At 52.6% G+C, this 21442-nt stretch overlaps 1 protein-coding gene across 1 annotated transcript in view; it reads left to right on the top strand.

The window, feature by feature from the left end:
- Window positions 1-21442, top strand: part of FHOD1 (formin homology 2 domain containing 1) — a 73275-nt gene that overhangs the window by 35776 nt on the left and 16057 nt on the right. The window contains exons 4-11 of the mRNA XM_014595363.3: window positions 7044-7111; window positions 7921-8026; window positions 8252-8346; window positions 9019-9130; window positions 11397-11491; window positions 11744-11887; window positions 15036-15301; window positions 17555-17665. Of these exons, the coding sequence (XP_014450849.3) occupies window positions 7044-7111; window positions 7921-8026; window positions 8252-8346; window positions 9019-9130; window positions 11397-11491; window positions 11744-11887; window positions 15036-15301; window positions 17555-17665 (997 nt within the window). The remainder of the gene's footprint in view (window positions 1-7043; window positions 7112-7920; window positions 8027-8251; window positions 8347-9018; window positions 9131-11396; window positions 11492-11743; window positions 11888-15035; window positions 15302-17554; window positions 17666-21442) is intronic.

The following is a 21442-nucleotide window of genomic DNA, read 5'->3' as shown; positions in this document are numbered from 1 at the left end:
TAGTGGCTGCACCGGTGTGGGAAATTCAGGTAAGAAGTGGGGGAGGCAGAGGAGGACCGTGGGGATTGCCCCAGTCCTCGGGGCTGGGCCAGCTCCTGCTGAACCCCATGATTTGGCCATGCAGCCAGGAGCCGGAGGGCAGGTGGGAAAGGGGTGGCGGGGTAGGGGGGAGTGGAAGCGAGCAGGAGCACGGGGCCTGTGTCGGTGTCCAGTGCCAGCAGGGCCCAGAGTGGGGCGGTAGGAGCACAGGGTGGGGGCTGGCAGGGGCTGTGGAGCCAGGCTGGGCTGCATCAGCAGGGAGAGCGGGGAGCTGACCCAGCTGCATAGAGTCCCTGCCAGCTGGGACCCCGTGCTCCTGCTGCCCTGCTCTGGGCCCCACCGGTGCTGGCCCTGGGACACTGGCATGGGTCCTGCGCTCCCGCCTGGCTGCTGCTGGCTCCCATGCTCCCGCTCACTCCCAGTGCCCTCACCCCAGCCCTACAGTATAGGCGCGGAGCAGCGCTCAGCCCCGACCCTGCACACCCTGCACTTGCCCATCTGGACTGAGCAGTGGCAGCAGGGAACGAGCTGGTGCTTAGCATGGGGGAAAAGCACCCCCACTCAGGGGTACACTTCCTAAAAAGGGGACTGCCAGGGGTACACTTATTTTAAAAGGTTGAAAACCCCTGCTGTAGAGGGATGAACCAATTTCTGTGCTTAGGACATCCTGTCAGACAGCAGGAAGTCCGAAAGGAAACCGGCCATACAGCTATAACAAATAATGAATCCCAGCTCCACATGTTGTCCTGCCAGACATGAACCAAAGGCCATGTCAGAGGTGCACCGAGACAGCAGTGTTAACAAGTCAGCTCTGACAATGAATCACACATACTGCCCATAGGATTGGCCAAGTAAAACACACAAAGTGAAGCAGTGCTGCCAGCTATGTGAGAGCAGAGGGTCAGGGTAAAGGTGTTCTGTCCCCCAGCAGCAGTTAGCAGAAGCTTTTTTTCCTAAACTGGAAACTGGGCTTTAAAACACTGGAGAGTTACAAGCATAAAGCTGAAAATGGAGGGTGGGAACTGAGTTGCTTGAAAAGCAAGTTTTGATGAAGCCAGTCTCCGGCTGACCTGGTAAATGGGATGGGGAGATGCAGATGTTGCTGGTGGCCATCTAACAGGGGTTTTGATGGAATTCAAAGCCTGAGTTCAGAGGTGGGTCTTTCAGATTTTCTTCAGCATTGGCTTTTAAGCCCAAGCCATCTCTCTTTTGTTGCAGCTGGTTCATCACTACTTATAGCCAGGGATCTTGGTTTTCTCTGATAAAAAAAAATCCCCAATTTTCAGGTTAAAAAAAGTAACCCCAAATCTACTTTTTTATGTGATTTAAAATGAAGCACGACTTATATTCTGTGCTTAGGACATCCTGTCAAACATCAGGAAGTCAGAAGAAAACCAGCCATACAGCTATATTCTTTGCTTTTCTAAAGCCATAGAAAAGCCATACTCTGTGCTTTTTTTAAACCACAGAAATATAAATATATATATAAGTAGTGTTTCATTTTAATCATGGAAAAATGTGGGGTTTGGGTTACTTTTTAAATCCAAAAATTGGGGATTTTTTTTATCAGAGAAAACCAGGATCCCTGCTTACAGCTATGATGAGAGCCACAGGGACAGATAAATATCTCCAATGTCACAGTGAAAATGCTGGTGAATACCTGTGCCCTGGCTGTGTGTACTCCTAGCCCTCTGGCTACACTTAATTTCCTTAAGTCAGGGAAGGTGAGATCTAGGCTGCTCAGTCTTTGTGCAGGTCCTCAGCACTCTGTCTTTCTTCTGCTGGAGCATGGTTGCAGGCAGGCTCTGCAGAGCTTCTGGATCGTTTCTGCATCCACTGCCTGAGATTCACTTGGCCTCTTCATGCCCACTTCCTGACTCTCCATAGAAGCTTTGTAATGTTTCCTCTGTACCCACATGGCTGATTAAACCTTGTTTTACACACATTACGGCATGAACAGTACTTCTCAGGAAAGCTTAACAAAGCTCAGGCTGGCCCTCAGAGGCATCCTGGCAAGGGCCTTCTCCAGCTGTAGTAAATGCTTGTGCTTACATGGTATTTAGCAGCAAGGCAGGTGCTGCCCATGCAGGAAGTCTTGGCACTTTATTCCGTGCCCATGTTATACATATGTTGAAGGGTGTCTCTCAGCATCATTATGTCCCTGCAGAGGGATATGAGCAATCTGCAGCTCTGACCATGCAAAGCTGTTGCAAGAATAAGTAGAACCTGGGGTAATTCAGCCAGAGCTTGTCAGCCCCTGTGTTGGATTAATTGAATGTCTCCTCAGCTTACCTTGCCTTTGTTGCTGGTAACTGCCCATTTTGAGCTTTCCTCCTACATCTGCAGGTTTTGAGTTTTGATTCCATATTGTGATCCGTAAGTCCTCACCCTGCAGGTGAAGCTCCAAGGCAACATTTTACTACCTACTGCAGAGCTGGGAAGACCCATCTAGGTTAAAGAGAGCCTCTTTCCACTGTTCTACTTCAGCCTCTTTACTGTGGAGATCTTGCTTCTAGAGCAACCACCTCTGCTTCCCAGATAGAGCCATCAGAAAAAGACACCAGTACCCTTTAGTCATACTCAGCCCCTTTGGACCAGCAGTAGACCTCTGTTCTTGGTGACATCTGGCTTTAACCGTCCTCATTTACATAATGAGATTTCCTGCTGTGCTGGTTTCAGACCTAACCACCGCTAAGCAAATATCCACAGGCTAGAGGGAAATCCAGATGAATAAAAAACTTGAGCCTTCTAACACAGTAACTGGCTGCTTCTCAGAGCAGAGGGAGTTTGAGCTAGGAGTCCCCAGTCACTGTTGGGCATAGGCTTCTCTAATGTTTGTTGGATGAGGTGGGGCTGGAGTCTGCTGATAGCACTGCGTTCTTACTGCAGCAGAGATGTAGCTTTCACTGCAGTTGACAGTTCAGTCAGATTGATCAGCTGTGAAAGCCTAAGGCTGTCAAACCGTGAGGAGTGTTGCCATCGCCAACCCCCACCAAACCCCTGCATGGCTGTGTTCTGTAATGTGCCCTGACCCTCGCCCTGTCCAGGACACTGGATTTCCTCTCACTCTTCCTGCAATGAGATGAAGGATCACCCTGCATTCCCAAGTTTGGTCTTGTATCTATACTGACAACAGGAGGTCTCAGATAGCCAAGGGGCCAGGGCAGGAGAGGCCTCTAAGCAGCATCAGTGGCACATTTCTAGAAGTCCATGCAAGAGAGCCTCTCAGGAGCAGAGGGAAGGGAGCAGCAAAACGTAGATGTAAGGACTTGCTCCCCCACCCATAGACATCTGTTATTCCTGTGCTCTGACCTCCAAGATGCTGAGTCTCATGTCACTGGTGTGATGTGCTGTGAGCTAAGAGAGGAGTCAGTAGCTCTCGCATGTCAGATCCTCAGCCACTGGCTTCAGAGGGTAGGAAGGAATCTGCCGCCATGTACAAAATTGCACAACCTGCCATGTGTGCTAAGGAGAGGCTTTGCCCGTTCTCTGGTTTACCCAGGTCTGATTGCACCAGGAGACCAGAGGCCAGCCAAGACAGAGCCCTTGTTTGATGCACCAGGGTAGATTCCTTGCTGCCTGCAGTCAGATCTTCTCATTGTCACTTTTGCCAGATAAGAATGAACATCATCCTCTCTGAAGTGGGGATCGTGTTGGTGCTTGACTTTCCTGCACCTCTCAGGCTCCATGGTCTGCAAGGTGCTTTGCACCTCAGAGGCAGTGCAGACAAATGTGACAGAGAGCACTATTCTGCTCAGCCACACTTTGCACTACTCAAGGTGCCGAGGTCAGAGGAGGTCAGCGGTTGTGTTTCTGTCATGTCCTATGATTTCACCTTTTGCCTGAATGGAGAGTCTTAAGCAATGCTCACCTGTGATGGCACAGCACCTTGTCATGCTGCCTGCTCAGGCCAGACTGGGCATGAGCCCAGGTGCAGCTGACTTCTGTTGCCTCTTTGTTAAAGGCGCAGAGAGGCTGTTGCTCAGCAGAGTTCCTGTTTCTTCTTTGTTCAAGAAGCCAAAGGAGATATTTGTTTCATTGTTGTGCAACAAAAAAAAAACATGAAACAGGAAGATGACAAGTTCAAAATAGCCAGCCCAGGCCAGTCCCCAGCTGTTTCCTGACTGCCACTCAACCCATCTGCAGCTCCCAAGCCCTGAGAATGACTGGGCTGTGGGGGCATAAAAGCTCCACATTAGTGGTATGGAGGGAAGGTGTGCAGGCGGGCTGCCTGCAGCCAGAAGCGGGAGGAGCGTGCTGCAGAAATGCTTCTGAGGCCTCACACAGACTTCCAGGAAGAACCACACACAACTCTGGGCGGAGACTGGGTAGGGCAGTTTCACTCCCCAGAGAAGTGCTGCCAGAGCTACTCAGGGCTGGAAACAGCGGCTGGGACTGAACCTCCACCTCCACCTCCGCTGCAGGCACTGCCTGCAGGTGCAGTGGTGGGCCAAGCTTGGTGTCATGGTGTGGGGCAGCTTGCTGTGGAGGTTTTCTGGGGGCAGATTTTGGACTGGCTTCCTGACTGCTGCTACTCCTGCTTTGCTGGCAGGCTGACTGGGCCCTTCATCTGACCCATGATATATTTGGCTAATGACCAGGGATCCTGGTTTTCTCTAATTAAAAAAAAAAATCCTGAGTTTTCAGGTTAAAAAAGTAGCCCAAAATGCACATTTTTTGTGTGATTAAAATGAAACACCACTAATATATAGAGATATGTATTAGTGGTGTTTCATTTTAGTCATGGAAAAAATTGGATTTGGGGTTACTTTTTTCAATCTGAAAATTGGGGATTTTTTTTATCAGAAAACCAGGATCCCTGGTCATGAGGCCCTACATGTTGAAGAGCATCTGGTGTGGGGTAACAGGGAGTGCAATACCCTGGGGCAGGGCCTGAATGATTTGGTTTTCAGTTCTGAGGTGGGTCGCTACCTTGGGTCTGTGCTTTGGCCAGGAGGGAGCATTGCTTTAGCTACTGCATGAAGGCGCTGGGATGGCGGGGCTGGGGCCTCTCTCCTCCCAGGCTCTGCTGCAGCCAGTCAGTTTGGGAAGCACTGGGCCTTGCCAGCCCATGTGAGTCAGCAGTTTCAGTCCTCTCCAGCCTGTTGGAGTTTATACGCGTGACCTCAGGCTCAGAAAAGTATTTATGAGCTGTGGCTTCATGGTAGGGTCATCTTTTGCACAGTTTCCAGCTCTGTGCCTCATGGTGGCACTTAGCTCATCATCCTGCCTGTATTAAGAGAATGGGCTGCTTTCAGTTTTGGGAAGGTGGATGGGAGCTCTGCTCACGGTGTTTGTATAATCCTGTAGGGGTTTTGGCAGAGAGGGCATCACCCTGACTCCAAAGTCCCTCCATGTATGGGGAGCAGAGCACAGCAGTTATTTTGTGGTGGGGAACTGATTGCCATGGGGGGTGGAGCAGGGTGTGAGCTGGTTCAGGGGGTCAGATCTGTCCCCTCTCTGTGAAGACCTCTGTCCAAGCTAGCCCAAAATTAGTCCTTTGGGAAGCTTCTGAAGCAGCTCTTTCCATCACAATAAACTTTTTGAGCCCTGTGCTTCTCTCTGAGGGCACCAATAGTGTCCTGCCTCTAAGGGTTAACGCCTTGTTAAGTGTCCCCATGGGGGAAAGTCACCAGCTGGTAGGAACAGAAAAAGCCAAAGCAGGGTCTGCTGTACTGCAGGGGAAGGAGTGACATTGGGGCAAGGCAGATCTGCAGCCACCTCTTGTCTCAGGGCTGTGCAAAGGAGCCCCCCCACACACACACACGTGCGTGTGCACACACAAACACTGTGAAATCAGTGTCCAGTCAGAGCCTCCCATCTTTCACCTGTTGTGTAGCTTGGGAGAAGGCTGCAGAGATGACCAGCTCCTCCAGCCAGTCTTAGCACTTGAAGATGCCACTGAAGCAGGGACCTCCAGCCACTCTGACAACCTGGAGCCCGCTGCCTATGCTCTGTGGCTGAGGCGCCATTCACTCCCAGTTCTTTGCCTCCCTGCCCTGTCTCTTCACCTCAGCTGCCCTCCCCCTCTTATTCTTATTCCTTTCCTTGGCGCACTCACTCAAGTTTCTTTCCATTTGGCCAATCCCCCCCCCCACTAAACTTATCTTACAAAAGAAGCTGTCCTGCCCAGGGCCATCCCTGGTGGGGGGAGGGGTGAATCGGGGCAATCGCCCTGGGCCCTGCACTTGGGTGGCCCGCAGAGCCGGGCAGAGAGGCGGCGGCTGCAGTTTAGCCCACCCGCCGCCTGGCAGGTTGGACGGCTCTTTGCCTGTTCTGGCCAGAAGTTCCAGCCACCGCGGCCGGTGTGCCAGGGCTTTCACTCCGGGCCCGGCATAAGTGTGCCAGGGGAGGGGGAGGGGGGCCCCACACCCTGCTGGGATCATCTCTGGTCCTGCCATTTGGTGCCATTGCACTGTTCTCTCTGACAGCTTGTTCTGCCCCTTCCCCATGGGGTCCTCCTGGGCTGTTTGACCGCCAGCTCTTTGGGGCAGGGATCATCTGTTACTGCATGTGTTGGGCACCTAGTGTAATGGGGTGTCATGTTTTGTACCCCTGAGGCGGTACCATAGCAGCCATGGTTGATCTCACAAGGTGACGGGAAATGCTTTTGGTGCCTGATACACTTTCCAGCTCAGCATCAGTGTGGAGTTGTGGGAAGCTATTCTTAGCTTGGGGCTGACCCCTCCCCCTCCCCTGCCTGCCTGTGTGCCTGGCTTGGCTGTACCTCCCACCCCCACCCTACCCCCAAGGGATTTTGAAACTGGGATAAACCAGCATGATGGTGGCCATGTCAGTTCCTAGGGCCAAACCAGCAGACAGGGCTGTGCTGGCTGAGGACACTACTGCCCTGCCTCTGACTCCAAGGGGTGCGTCTTGGCCAGCCTGTGCTCGCTGGCAGCTTTGGGGATAGTTTACATCCTTAGCTGTTGCTAGGGGAAACCTGAGGCCCCTTGTTTAAAACTGCCTAATGGAATAGCTGTGTCTGTCTTGTCCCATTTCAGAAAAGCTGTACAACTCCCAGGGGCCGGAGCTGAGGCGCTCTCTTTTCTCCCTGAAGCAGCTCTTTCAGGTACAGTCCCTCAAACCCTGCAAAGCATCCTGGAGCCAAGCCCTCAACCCAGAGCCATGGGACCTCTTGAGCCTGCTGCTGTGCGCCAGGGCTCGTGTGCTAGTGTCACGCTGCACTGGGGCACGCCGGAGATTCTGGGCTCACCTGAGGGGCTGGGGTACTTCACAAGCCAGTCTCCTCAGTTACTAATATGAATGAATACTGAATGTCACTGTTTCATGCTGCCTGCCATTTTGCTGGGCTGCGTGTTCCTGTTTTGTGGCAGCTGGAGGTTGGGCTGCTGGAAGTTGGGACTTGGTGCTTTTGGCCTGGGGGCAGTTGGGGTTTGTTATATAGCTTCTTCCCTCTGCATGTCTCTACCATGGGGAGGGGGGTGTACAGCAGGAGCCTTTGGACTCTTTGTCTTTGTAGCAACTATCTCTTCCTCTGGTTGTTGCCTTAGTGTCATTTGTAACATTTGACTGCAGCGGCCTTGCAGATGATCTGGAGGTTCCTGCTGAACCGATCTGCAACGAAGTAGTTAATGTTGACATTTAGCCTGTTGTCTTAGTGTGGGCAATGTGAGGTGGCCCCTTCCTCTCCGAGCCCTGCTCTGTGCAAATGAGTCTACCGGTTGCACTGCGTGGGCAGCCCTTGGGCTCCCCCAACTCTAACACCCTTGTCTATCAATCCCTGCCATTCTTTCCCATCCCCACACCATTGCAGGCTGCCGCTAGGGGAGCTGCTCATGAAGTCGCTCACGCCCTTGTCTCAGGCTTGGCCTCTGTCTTGTGGGAGTAGATCAGTGAGCTCTCTGGTTTGTGCTGCAGGAGGATAAGGACCTGGTGCCGGAGTTTGTGAACCTAGAGGGGTTGACGTGCCTGATCAAAGTGGGGGCACAGGCTGACCAGAATTACCAGAACTACATCCTGCGAGGTTGGTAACTGGAGCAGCCCTCTGCCCAATGCCATGGGGTCATGTCTGGAATTGGAGGCAGTGGGAGGGGGAGAGACCCACAGCCCCCAGTGGCAGCACCTCCTAGCCAGGTCCTCATGCATGAGGAAACTGTGATCATGGAGCCAGGCTGGGGCAGGGAGAGAAACACATTTCCTCCTACTGAGCCATGAAGTGCCATGACTCTAACTGTGCTTTTCCTTCCAGCACTGAGTCAGATCATGCTCTTTGTGGATGGGATGCAGGGGGTGATTGATCACAATGAGACAGTGCAATGGCTCTACACGCTGACTGGGAGCCTGGTGAGTTCCCCCAGCTATGCACCCCTGCTCCGCAAAAGGATTAGCTACTGCTCCTGGGCACATGCTGCCTGTCACTGTTCTGGGGAGCCTGGCTTTGGCCTTCCACTTACCCTTCCAACACAGCCTCCTTAGGGAGTGCACTGGCACAGTGCCTCAGCTGTGCACCTTGTCATGTACCCTCCCTAGCTGGGTACCTGTCCCAGCACAAGACCTGTGCTTCGCTTCCCTTCCAACTAGGCTCTGCACAGTCATTGAGGGCTGTCTACTCAATGCTCTGTCCTCAGGCCAAGTGTAATGGTGTAGTATATTTATATGCCTGTAGGGCCACTGTCCCCAGGCTACATGTGCCTTCCAGTGCCTGGCAGAGAAGAGCAGAGGGCAAGATGGACAAGAGCAGGCTCTGTACACTAACCTCTGGAGCAGGCAGCATTGTCCTTCTGGAGACACAGCAGCTCACTGGTGTCTTACTGGAGCCTGCTGCTGCCCAGCTTTGGACCAGGAGTGGCTTCTATGTCACAGGGAGCCCTGCAGCCTCCTCTCCATGATAAGGGCAAGGGTGGCTGCAGTGACTTCACTCTCCGATAGGCTCTGGACTTGTAGGGCAAGTGTGGAGCCTTTATCCAGCTCATTAAACTTCTGGCCTCAGCAGAGTATGTCCCCCTGTCTCCCCAGTACCGCCTGGTGGTGAAGACAGCACTGAAGCTGCTGCTTGTGTTTGTGGAGTACACGGAGTCCAACGCCCAGCTTCTCATAGAGGCTATCAACATGGTGGACCAGAAGAGAGGTGAGAATGGTGTCTACACACCCCATCTGGACCTGGAGCAGAAGTAGATGGGGCCTGCCATGCTGGAAGTGCCTGTTTTCTCTCACTTCCTGCAGTCTATATGCCTGGAATTAAAACCTGTGTGGAGGCCTCTTGCTGGGCCCCTTAGAGGGTCTCTAATAACCCTTGTGGGTCTATTCTGGAAGGCACACAGGTATGGTACCAGTGTATATGTTCATGTTTCACTGAGAGGCAGAAGCAGTCCTGACCCTTCTCTTGCCCTTGGGGTTACCCCTGTCAGTATGGGGGTGGGGGGAAAAAATAGGGTGGGAGGTGCCATAGCCTCAACTTGGAGGTGGAAAAGGGAACAGGGCATTGCTGGTAATCAGAACCTGCTCCTCATTCTCCTGCACTCAGGACTGCATCACTTGGACAGCTTGTGGATAAGTCTTGTAGTGCCAGGCTAATGCTGGCTGGGCAGTTTCAGCCAGCATTATAGTCACAGCAGGCATGCCATGGCTCAGGCACTAACTGTTTGTTCCCCATGTGCCCCCTTTCCCCTCTTCCTTCAGCTCCCTTCTGTGTCAGTCCAGTGGAGAGCAGCCTTAGTCCTGGGACCACCTCCTTGACTACTAAGCTATGGGGTGTCAGGGGCCTTCTTGATCTGAGAAGGGAAGTGTTGGTCTAATTCTGTCCCTTCATGCCTCCACGGGCACAGAGCAGCCTCTAACTTCAGGGGTGGGCCATTTTTCCAGACATGTATTTGTACTGGTGATGCTGTTAGTGCCCAGCTCTCAGAGAGCCTTGCACCAACATTTTGTGGGTGCCATCATGGTCACCAAAGAGCATGGCCATCCTTCAGGGGAATGGGCTGAGGTATCATATTGGAGAGAGACAGGGATAGAGCAGGCTGTGGGTGATGTCCCAGGTAGGAGAAGGCACTGCCAAATGCTCTCTAGCACTAACAGACTCATTGTCCCAGGAGTCACAGGGTACAAGGTTGCTGCTCCTGGGGCTTGGTGTTGCTCTCTGAGCACTACTCACTGCATGAGCCTGATGCTCCATCTCAAGGATGTGCCAGGCAGTGCACCCTGTGCTTGGCAGTCCCAGCAGGTCAGGGCATTAGTGGTATCTAAAGTTTGTTGAGGCGGGGAGAGATCCTTCTTTCCACCATCTAAGAATTAAAACTGTATGAATGAAAGCATAGGCACAGGCAGGAGGGAGATAAACCTGATTTGAGTGCCCTCTTAAATTTTGTTTGTGGCCCTTTCATATATTCTTGCAACCCACTTTTGGATTGCAACCCACAGGTTAATAAACGTTGTTCTTGAGAACATGCCATATGCACTCTTAGCCTTACACTAGTTGCCCTACCTCTGGCCAACTCCATGCGGCATACCCCACCATGGCATGGTCTATATATGGTGACAGGACAGGAGCTGAGCCAGGGCCCATGTCAGAGAGACAAACCTTTTCCTCTTGGCCAGGCATGGAGGAAATGGAACGTTTGTGGTGGCAACTAGTGTTGCGTGGGCTGCAGGAAGGCCAAGCAACCAGCAAGAACTCACACAGCAGGATTCCTGAGAGAGCAAGCGTTTCTGCTGTCATCTCCTTTGGCCTCACTACATTTACTTATGCCCAGCGCTGAACTGGAAAGCCCTGGCAGTTGAAGTGCAGTGCAAGGAAAGGAGTCCCATGTGGGGACCCCCTGTGGGGTCCAGGAGCAGTGCCCTCAGAGGAGCTGCCCAAAGCAGGTCTGTGATTGCTGCATGGAACAGGCAGAGCAGTACAGGCCCTGCCATCCCCCAGGGATGCTCTGGCTGCTCAGCATTGAGGACCCAGGGAGGACAGGTTCCAATGAGGAAGCTGGCTGGAGCAGGAGACCTTCCCAGCCACAGGACAAATGTGGCCAAGCTCCCAGGCACTCTGCACTGTGTGTGCCTGGCTGCTCCTTGCCACCTGATTGATGGCACTGCAGGATGTTGTGTCTGGGACAGAGCCCCTTGGTGGATGCTGAGACATGGAATCCCTTTTCATAGCTCCCTGCAGGCTGCAGTCCTGGACCACTAAACCTCCCTGTCCACATGTGGTGCATGCCCTGCAACTTTTGCCACTTCTGCCCCCCAACATTAGCCTCTTCATCCAGGCTGAGTAACTACAGAGGTGGTACCATGTGGCTCAGTGCCACCCTGAAGGATCCTGGGGAGGTGTGTGGGACCTGGTGCTGGGAGGAAAGGCCTGCCCTGTACATAGGGTTGTCTGCCATGTATGTGTTGCTGTCTCCTAGGTGCAAATCCATGGTCAAACCTGATGGCAATCCTAGAGCAGCGCAATGGGGCTGACACAGAGCTGCTGCTGTTCACCATCATGCTCATTAACAAGGTTAGTATGACAAGGGTAGGGGTGGCCTTAGACTGACCTATGCTGTGCCACCCCACTAGCTCCTTCATGGGGTCTGATTTCCCTCGACTCCTCCAGAAGCAAAGCACAGATGTCTGGGCCTCAGTTTTTTCACAGCCTGGAAACAGCCTCTCCCCACAATCTGAAAAGGCCTTGTAGCCACAGAGGCTGCTTGGCTGGCTGCAGTGCCCATTGATGGCCCGGTCCCGATTGTGTTGCTTTGGTGTTTCTCAGACACTGGTGGCCCTCCCAGACCAGGACTCATTCTACGATGTGACGGACTGTCTGGAGCAACAGGGAATGGAGAGCATCATGCAGCAGCACATGAACAGCAAAGGCACTGATCCTGACTTGAAGCAGCAGTTTGCAATCTATGAAGTAAGTTGTGTTGCTTCTTGCAGTGCAGGGCCCAACCCCCATCATGTGCTGTTCCTAAGAGTGCTGTTGTTCTTGATGCTATGAAGGGAAAGACCCCACACTTGAGAGTCCCATCCGCTTATACTGGCAATTCTGGGAACAGGGTGGACACCCCTAGCATAATGTTCCACCTACCAATGAGATGCCCTCAGGAGTCAGAGGAGGGCATTGGCCTGAGCATAACTGTCTCTGGGGCTGCTGGCACCCAGACACTTCAGCCTCACTGAACTGAAGATGTGCCCCCCACATACTGAGATTGCATAGAGAGGACCCATGCAGTCGGGCCCTGGAGGAACCTGGCAGAAATCCCATTCCCTCCCAGTAAGCACTGGCATTGTGGGCACATACAGTAATGTTGTTGACAGCACCTTGGATGCCTCTTGCTTGACAAATGTCCTACATCCTGAGATCCTAGCCCTTCTCCATGAGGAACACAGTAGCAGTATTTTTTGTCAGTCTCAGCCTTGTCTCATCTTACTGAATACCTCTCCAATGGGAAATGCTCTCCCTGTGGCACCACTTCCCTTCCTTGTCCTCCTTCCTCCTCTGCCACTTTCCCTTCACTGGCTTTGTATCTGTTTCTCTTCCCTGGTCTTTGTCATCTCATCTCCATTCCATCTGTTTAGAATGATGATCAACAGTGAAAGAGTGAATGATGAAATGACAAGGGGCATCCTAGACACTCATACTCTCATGCAGGGGAGGCTGGGGAAGGCTGAGTGAATTCACATCATGGAGGTTTTGGCTAACTCCAGGCCTGGATGCACAGTGTGTACAGTGGTGTAACCTGCCTTACACTGGGATAAACAAAGCAGCAAAGGATATACAACATACAGCCGTACATTGTTATAACTGACTTGAATCAGATAAAGGGACCCCAGGAAAAATCAGGGGTCAAACTGCACTGCTGTCAATTATCCTGAGACTTGTCAGGATTTGTTTTTTATCAGTAAATGTTGATAAACATCGCTCTCACCTCACATTCACAAACCACCAAAAAATATTTCCACCATTAATAATCAAAATTTATAGAAAGGGACATAAAAAAATGATGGCTGATGGAGTGTGTGATGACAGGGGGAACAGTCCTACAGAACTGTGCTGACTGTAGTTTGGACTGCAACTCCCAGAAACCCCAGGGGACTGGAAACAACAGAAGAGGAACTGACAAAGCTGATGAGGGAGCTTGTCTGCCCCCACACCTCTAATTTCATGCAGTTGTGAAAATTGAAATAAATTAAAATTAAACATCAATATTGTCCATCGAAAGTATAAAAACTATTGAATTCTGCCAAGTCTAATTAAACTGGAGTCCTTGTTGCTTGTCTACTTCTGTCCCAGAGCATCCCTTCACTTAACAGATGCTTAGGCTTGGCAGGACTCTATTTTTATTGGTAAATGTCGATAAATAGCAATTTCACTTGACACTTGCAGACCAATGGAAATAATAATCGAAATTTATAGAAGGGGGACATTAAAAATAAAATCCAGGATGAGTAAGAAAATCCAGGGCAAGGGGTGCTGCGTGCATGCACATGCATGCACGCGCAGTGGGCCAATGCTGGTGGGGTAGGGGGAGCCCTGGCTGTACCACCTGCACACTGCTCCTCTGGCAGCAGCTTGAGCAGCCACTGTGGGAACTGGGGGCTGTGCTGGGAGAGCTGTGCTTGGAAGCAGGGTTGGAGGGGCAGGGCTGTTGGCAGCTGAAAGCCCGGCCACCACTGGATCAGGCACAAAATTCCCACTGCGCCTGGCCCCTGCCTGATCAAGGCAGGGGCCAAACTCCCACCAAGCCCAGCCCGACCCCTAGTTGATCAGGTATGCTTTATTGATTTATGAATATTTACTTTTGATATTTTAATGTGATTTTATAAAGCTTTTAACAGTATACTGTCATTAAATTATCTGCCCCCCACATCCCTAATTTCCCACAATCCTGAAAATTTAATTTGATAAAAATTGATAGAAATGCTTAAAAATAAAGATCACTTTTAGCTGTTAACTTTATAAAAAAATAAAAATTGAATTCTGCCAATCCTGCATATGGTATTACTGGCTTCCCTGCCACCTAGTGGGAAGGTATGGTAATAACACTTATTGTAACTGCTTCCCCTGTATAATTGGTTGCCTATCTGCTCCAGATGCTGGGGTCACTCACATCGGTGCATAAAAACTTGTAAGTGACATGAATATGCATGTGCTGTATGGCTTGTCCCTCCAGAAATTAGGTTGATGTTGGTTGAAGCTTGAATGCTATTTCCACAGCTAGAAAGTCTGGAAAACTATTCTGGGGTTTAGGTGGAACCTTAGGCTCTGTACTGTTGGAATGTACGTTGCAGGCCGATAAGCAGGGATCCTGGTTTTCCCTGATAAAAAATTGCACATTCTCTGATTAAAAAAATCACAAATTCTCTGATAAAACCCCCCAAATCTAGGATTAAAATTAAAGGCTCCCCACAGCCCCCCGGCCCTGCTGGTGCCCCAGGCTTTCTCACAGCCCCCCAGCCCTGCTCACGCTGCTCTGGATACTGCACTGCTCTGGATCCATGCCAGCGGGGACTCCATGTCTTCCCCCAACACCTCCCCATTCCCTCAGTCCCCAGCCAGCTTCCCTGCCAGTCCTGCCCTGCAAGCTGCAAGTCCCACTTGCCTCTCAGGCTCCAGGAACGAACAATGAGCCCAAGCTGGGCCTTGGGTGACTGAGAGCCTCAGGCCCTGGCCTTCCCCTTCTCCCTCCCCCTTCAGGCAGGGTTGGGGGTTTCCTGCCCTTGTATCAATCAGCTCTTGCAGGCTGAAACTCTGCCCTCCTGCAGAGCTCTTTGCAAACGGGAAATCCACAAGTATCTCTGCTACAAGGAAAAATCCATTTTTTCTCTGATAAAATAGGGAAATATATGTTTTTTTCCTGTTTTTCTGTGGGAAATGGGAAGCCCGGATCCCTGCGGATGATGAGGCAGGGTCTGAGCTGGCAGCCAGTATGGTGGCAGTGCATGTGAACATGTGAAGAGTGTTGGAACATAGCAGAGGGAACACAGAGTATTTGGGGGCTTCTTTGCTTCTGCAAGAGCACACACTGCCCATGTCCCATCCTCACCTGTGTTCTCCACAGAGTGCACTCAGATATGAAGATGGGGTTGAGGAGTCGCCATTGGGAGCACGCAAGGAACGAAGGAAAACAGATGAGGGCCGGCGGGGCTGGCGCTCCTTAGGGGGTGGTATAGATGTCAGTTTCACTGCCAGCTCCCCAAGCCCAGTCCAGGAAAGCAACCGTCTGGCTGAGAACTCCAGCACCTTGATAGAATCCCTTGCCAAAGACCTTCATCCCCCAGCACTCTCGCCCCCTGCAGAGGTTGTTACTGAAAGCAGCCCAGCACAGTAAGTACAGCATGTTCTGCAGGGGAGGGAGGAGGGAATCTATTTGTAGGTACCTGTGAATTAGGCACATGAGGTGGTACCTCGGACCAGGCCAGTGTCTGTATGACGCTGTGGTGTACAGAGGTCTTTTGGGTGGGAGCTGTATATCTGGTACAAGACTATTTAAAAATTTAGGGCTGTGCAAAACTGCACCATTTTGTTTCGACTTCTGTTTTGCTGTTTTGAAGGGACAGTGTTTTGTTTCATCATTTAATTTTGTTTTGTTGAAACTGTTTTGCTATTTCAACACATTTCAACATTTCGCCCATAGGCTATAATGGGGAATCATGAAAATGCCTATAACTTTGTCACTTGTATCCTGATTTAGATGAAAATTGCAGAGATGGTAGCCTCTTCTGAGGGTATAAAGCCTGCCAAGCTTCAAGGAGATAGGTGCAGGGGTTTTGTGAACCTGCGCCTCAAGCGTTGAAAGCAAAACTATCATCCTTTGCGCAGATCTGGAGGCCCGCACCCCCAAGAGGGCTGTGGGGCTATGCCAGACTCCTCCTGGGGGTGCAGGCCCCTGGATCTGTACACGGGATGACAGGAGGCTGCCGCTGCCACCTGGGACCGGTGCTGGGCACAGCCCGTGCCTAGCACCAGGAAGACTGCAGCTGCTGCTGGCCCCAGGCAGCAGCGGCAAGCTTCTGTCATCCCGTGTGCAGATCTGAGGGCCCGCACCCCCAAGGAGGTCTGGGCTTGGTGGCAGCACTGAGAAGGTAGGTGAGGGGGCTGCAGTGAATTTTGAGGTGGCAGTAATCCCCTTTCCATTGCTATGGCCTGCCTCAAGTGCCGGGGAGAGCCCGATGCTGCCCCTGCTGCAGCCCAGAGAGTGACGGATGCCACCTGCCTGCAGCTGCTGGGCTGTGTCGCGTCGGGGGTTTGGGGCACAATGCAACCCAGCAGCTGCAGGCAGACAGCACCTGCCACTCTCAGGGCTGCAGCAGGGATGGCACCGGGCTCTTCCCAGCACTCAATGGCAGTGCTGGGAGGGCAGATTGAGCTCCATGGGGCTCGCAGAGCCACTCGGAGCATAGCCGTAGCTCTCCCTGCCTTCTGTCGCCGGGCTGAGAGCCACTGGCCAGGGCTGTGCTCGGAGCCAGGGCTGTGCCCCAAGTGGCCCTGCCACTGGCCCTCCACCACCTCCCGCTGCCTCCCCCAGCTAGGCTTACCTCCGTGGGTCTGTGGAGCCTCCAGCCACTGGGCTGTGCTCAACAGGATTCACAAGGCTGTGCTCCAAGCAGCTCCGCTTGAAGCTCAGCCTGGCAGCAGGAGGCGGCGGAAGAGCCCGTGGCAGAGCTGCTCGGAGCCCAGCCCTGGTGAGCACAGTCTGGCAGTGGGAGGCTCTGCAGCTCCACAGAGCTGAGCCTGGCGGTGGGAGGTAGCGGAGATCCACTGGCCAGGGCTGTGCTCAGAGCAGCTCTGTCACTGGTTCTCCACCGCCTCCCACCACCAGGCTCAACTCCATGGGGCTGCAGAGCCTCCCACCACCGGGCTGTGCTCAGCAGGGCTGCGCTCGGAGAGGCTCTGCCACTGGCTCTCCTGCCACCTCCCACCACCAGGCTGAGCTCCGTGGGGCTGGAGGAGCTGCTTGGAGCACAGCTCTGGCTCTGCCTCACCTCCCACCGCTGGGCTGCTTTGAAACTCAAAAAGTTTCAAAACTTTTGAAATGTTTTGAGTGCCCTCATTTTGTTTCGAAGCTGTTTCAAAGCCTTTTGTTTCATTTCGATTTTGCTGTTTTGAGCTCAAAACATGTCAAAACAGCTTTGAAACAAAACACCCATCAAAATTTTGCGCAGCCCTACTGATTATGTGTGGGGAGTGGGGTTTCTGCAGAGTACAGGGTAGACTGAAACCCAGCTCAGTCCAGTGGCTGTGGTTGGTTCCTGGCCAGGTAGAAGCCTGTGTGCTATCAGTTTGCATCATATTCCTCAGGGTTTCATTGGCCCCAGGCTTTCTGCCAGGGCTGAAAGCCCAGCTGGGCATGCTTGCACTTCTGCAGCAAATCCTAGCTTCTGTGGTGCATAACACTCGCCTGCCAAAGGTGTACATATCTGATTTACCTGCCCATAAATGTATTGGAGCCAGAGCTTGTCATAGCTTTTGCAAGACTGTGCTTGTGCCTCACTGGCCTGTGAGCTGCAGAGGTGTGGAGAGTAGCCTGTTCACAGGCTAGAGGAGGTGCATTCTCACCCTGCATCACTTCTTTTTCAGGCCATGCTTTCAGAGCGTTTACAACAGTGCCTCTAATGTGCAGCTCTCTGTGCCGGCTGTGGCAGGGGAGAGGGAGCAACCCAGCATCGTTGGGGAGAGGAGCATTTACAAGTAAGTCAGAGTTGCCTTGGTGTGCTTAACCAGTTGTCACTCCCCAAAGTTTGTTTCTTGGCCTGGCTCTTCTTGCATGAGAGACCCTGGGCCCAAGGACCTGTCTTTTCTGGCTAGCTGGGAGCTGTTCCTGTGGAGACTACATGTTGGAAGTGTGACTCTGGGGCCTTCTCTCAAGACCACAGAGACCAAGGATAAGCAGGCCTCCTGACAGAGATGCCCAATGGCCTGAGCTTGGACTATCCCCAAGCTTTGGGTTCTGCTGGCATATTATGTGATAGATCACTTGCACTGCTCAGCCTGAGCTATTCCTGAGGGAAGGCAGGGTAGGGTTTATCCTCAAGCTCTGCTGCTTTGGGAGCATGGCTTTCACTGCACACCCAACAGTGATGACCTCTAGGAAGCAGCTGGATACTGAGACATGTGTGGATAAGCCACCCTAGGCATAGTGCCTGCCCAGGAATGGTATTTTGTGGGGGAAAAATGAAGGATCCAGAAGGGGCCCAAGAGTTCTGGGAGCCAGGACTCAGAGATACTGGGGCATGCAAGGCATGAGTTGGAGTGGCCCAAGTGTTTGAAAGGGCATGGGGGAAGCTGTTGTGTGTGGAAGTAGAACTGCAGGTAGGGAGAATGGGCAGTCTTGTGTGTGATACCCAGCTTATGCTGCTCACAGTCAGATGTGCTAAGCTGGAGCCTTGCTCTGGGGACAGCAGTATCCAAGTACCCAAAGAAGAGAGCAGGACCTGGAGGCTTCCTGCCTGTTGGCCTCTAGTCTCTGTTGCCAATGGTTGGATAGAGGCTGGGTGACTGTGGAGAGGCACATGGGGGGATGGAGGAGGGGCTTCAGCATACTGTGGGGGTCCTAACCCACACCTTAGGGAAATGGCTTGTGTGCTTTCCTGAAAAGCCTCCTCCTCCTCTTCTGCCAGAGCCTTAGTCCCTAGATGTGCCCTTGGCAAGCAGTGGGCAGTGTTTCAAAGCTCCACCTCTGCCCTCTTTGCTTCTTTTCTCAGCACTGATTCTCTTCTGCCTAAACTCTCTTTCCTTTTGCAGACTGCACCATACTACCCCTATTTGGTAAGTGACATGGGCTCTGCGTGTGTGTGTGTGTATGTATGTGTGCGTGCATGCGTCCACACATGTAATGTATATGTGTGTGACACTTTTCCAGCATGCTGTGCCTATCTGCTGTTCCAGTGGTTTTCTCCCTCTGCCCAACGGGCTGCTGTGGTGAAGAGGCCTCCCCCCTCTCTGTGCTGGGCTGTTGGGTGTGCACTGCACTAGTTTCTTTGAAGTGTGTTTGGACCCCTGAAGCAGCTGGGTCCAGGCCTGGGTCTGCTCTCTGAGTGATGGCTGCACAGTTCCCTCCTCCAAGAATGTGCCTAGCCCTGCCTGGCTCCCCCTTCATCAGGCCATAACTCACATTTCACTCAGTGACCTAGGCCACATCCTGCAGATGGACCGACCTCTGAAGCTGTTGGGTGTGACATATGTTGTGGGACAATAGCCAGGGTCCTTAATCTATGGGCTTGTCTTGTCCTGGGTACAATTGACCCCACAAAGGTTACACAGGAAACACTTCTGCTCATTTGTACAAGGCTTGGTATGCTGGCTTCCTATCCTCTTCCTGTCCTCTCTGTGGGGATTCCAAGCACTACAGAGCCCATCTGACTTCCTGCACTTCTGTTTGGGGTACCCATCTATTGGAACCTAGCAAAACCCAGCACCAGGGCAGGCCAATGTGTAGAGCAGGTGCAGGCACCTACCTTCCAAGCTGGCTGCCTTGCTTGGGCACTCATCAGAAACTTGAAAGGTTGGCGGTCATCCCTCACAAAGGAATGAAGAGTGGAAGGAGCTCCATTCACTGCCCTGGGACCCGCATCACAGCCCTACAGATCCCCCAACTGCTTTTAAAACTGCCTGACCATGCAGCTGCTGAGGGGATCAGAGCACTTGTATGGTTATCCAGCAAAGATAGTGTCAGCCACTGGGGGTGACCAGAGTGTCCCTGGCCAAGATGAGAAGGAGAGCACAGCAGCAGGGTGAGATCACCCAGGTCTGGGCTGTCTGGCTTCTACATGGCACTGGGGATCTCTGAGTAAAAGGCAGCAGCCTGTCTGGTTGTTGCTGGATCTCACTTCTATGGCCTGGGCTTTTGGTCAGCTGGAGCAGCCTCCTGACTGGGGTTTTTCTAACTTGGTTTGTGCTAGTGCAGGGGTTTTCAGCCTTTTTTGTTTGGTGTACCCCGGTCGAGAAGCAGGGAGTCCCCCAGTCAATTGACAAGTAGGGGAGAAGGGAGAGATCAAAACCAGAAGCACCAGTGGCAAAACCGGAAGTGTCACCACTTCTCTGCACTGCTGCCACATACCCCCATGGGGCCTTCCCAAGTACACCCAGGGTTACGTGCACTCCTGGTTGACAACACCTGTGCTAGTGTGTAAGAGGTGATCTTAGCAGAGGGGCTGATCCCAGTGCAGTGGCCAATCAGCTGGGGTTGGTAATGCCTGAAATCCCAGATGTCTAGCCCTTCGAGTAGCCCCGCCTTGGCGTGTGCTTGTGCCCCTGTGCGCTGGGAGTCCTTCCGCTGCTCTGACCCTCCCTGCCTGGTCATGCTGGCTACTGAGCTCTGCAGAGAGATAGAGGTGTGAGTATTGAGGCTCATAGGGGAGATGTTGTAGACCAGCAGTGACAAGTAATCGTTTTAGACAGCCTGTTTTGCAGCACTGTGACCAGGGACCAGGGCTGGCAGTGGTTGGGAGGAGAAGTGGCAGAGGAATACAGAAGTAGTGGCAGGTGCTATGCTGTGTAATGTGAATCCCCAGGCACTGTCCTGACACAGAGTCCTGAGGCTAGGAGCTGAGGTGGCTGCAGTGTGACAGCATGCAGAAAGCATGAGCGGTGGGGCACTGAGGGAAGCCGGTGCTGACTCATCTTTTCTCTCAGGCAAGAGGAGAACCCCCCTTTGCATGGGGACAAGCCCATTCTGAGGAAGTTTGAGTAAGTACAGATGTGTGCCTGGCTCCAGATGTGCACCTTGTCCAGTGGGCGCTAAGCCTGGGCAGAGCCAGAACTCCAAGGGACCCTTTGGTGCCAGTCCGTGCTGGGCTCCATGTAGGGCCTCTCTGCATTGGAAAGTAAAAGCTGTAATGGAATCTGGGACTTACTGGCTCGCTCCCACATGTCTTATCCCCCTGCCAGTGCTCACAGCTATTCTGGTGCATGCCATACTGAGGAGCAGTGATGACCCTGGTGATGTGATGGGTAGCAGTGTCTATGTCTTGAGGAATGACACAGCAGGGCTCAGGGCCAGAGACGCTGGCCTGAAGAGAGGTGGAAGGCTGGTTTCCTTAATTGATTTCTGCTTGCTTTAGAGGGGAGCAGGAGACAGTAGGCCTGGGCCCTGACAAAGGTACTCGTACTCCCTGGGGGCCAAGGCTTACATTTCACCCTTCAGCGATTTGCCTTGGAACCCTGAGCTTAAAATATGCATCTCTGTTTGAGGCAGGGGGGCTTCACGGGGTCTGCTCTTCCCCCTCCCACTCTGGAAGCCATTGCTAGAGCCTTTGCTATGAAAGAAAAGAGTAGTACCTTGAGGCCAGGATCCTGTCCTTATCTGGAGTAGCCCCAGTGACTGGTGTGAGGACTGCTGCTGAGCTAGGAAGGTGGTGGGGATGGGTGCTGGGAGCAGGCAGGGTACTCTGATGTAGCAGGTTTGGAGCATTCCAGTAGTCAGAGAGGCTGGCCTCATTACAAGCTTCTGGCTTGTAATCTAGGCTA

Source organism: Alligator mississippiensis, chromosome 10 (genome assembly GCF_030867095.1).
Source record: "Alligator mississippiensis isolate rAllMis1 chromosome 10, rAllMis1, whole genome shotgun sequence".
NCBI classification, from domain to species: Eukaryota; Metazoa; Chordata; order Crocodylia; family Alligatoridae; genus Alligator; species Alligator mississippiensis.
The sequence above is the reverse complement of the archived record's forward strand: the minus strand, read 5'-3'. Positions and strand labels throughout refer to the sequence as shown.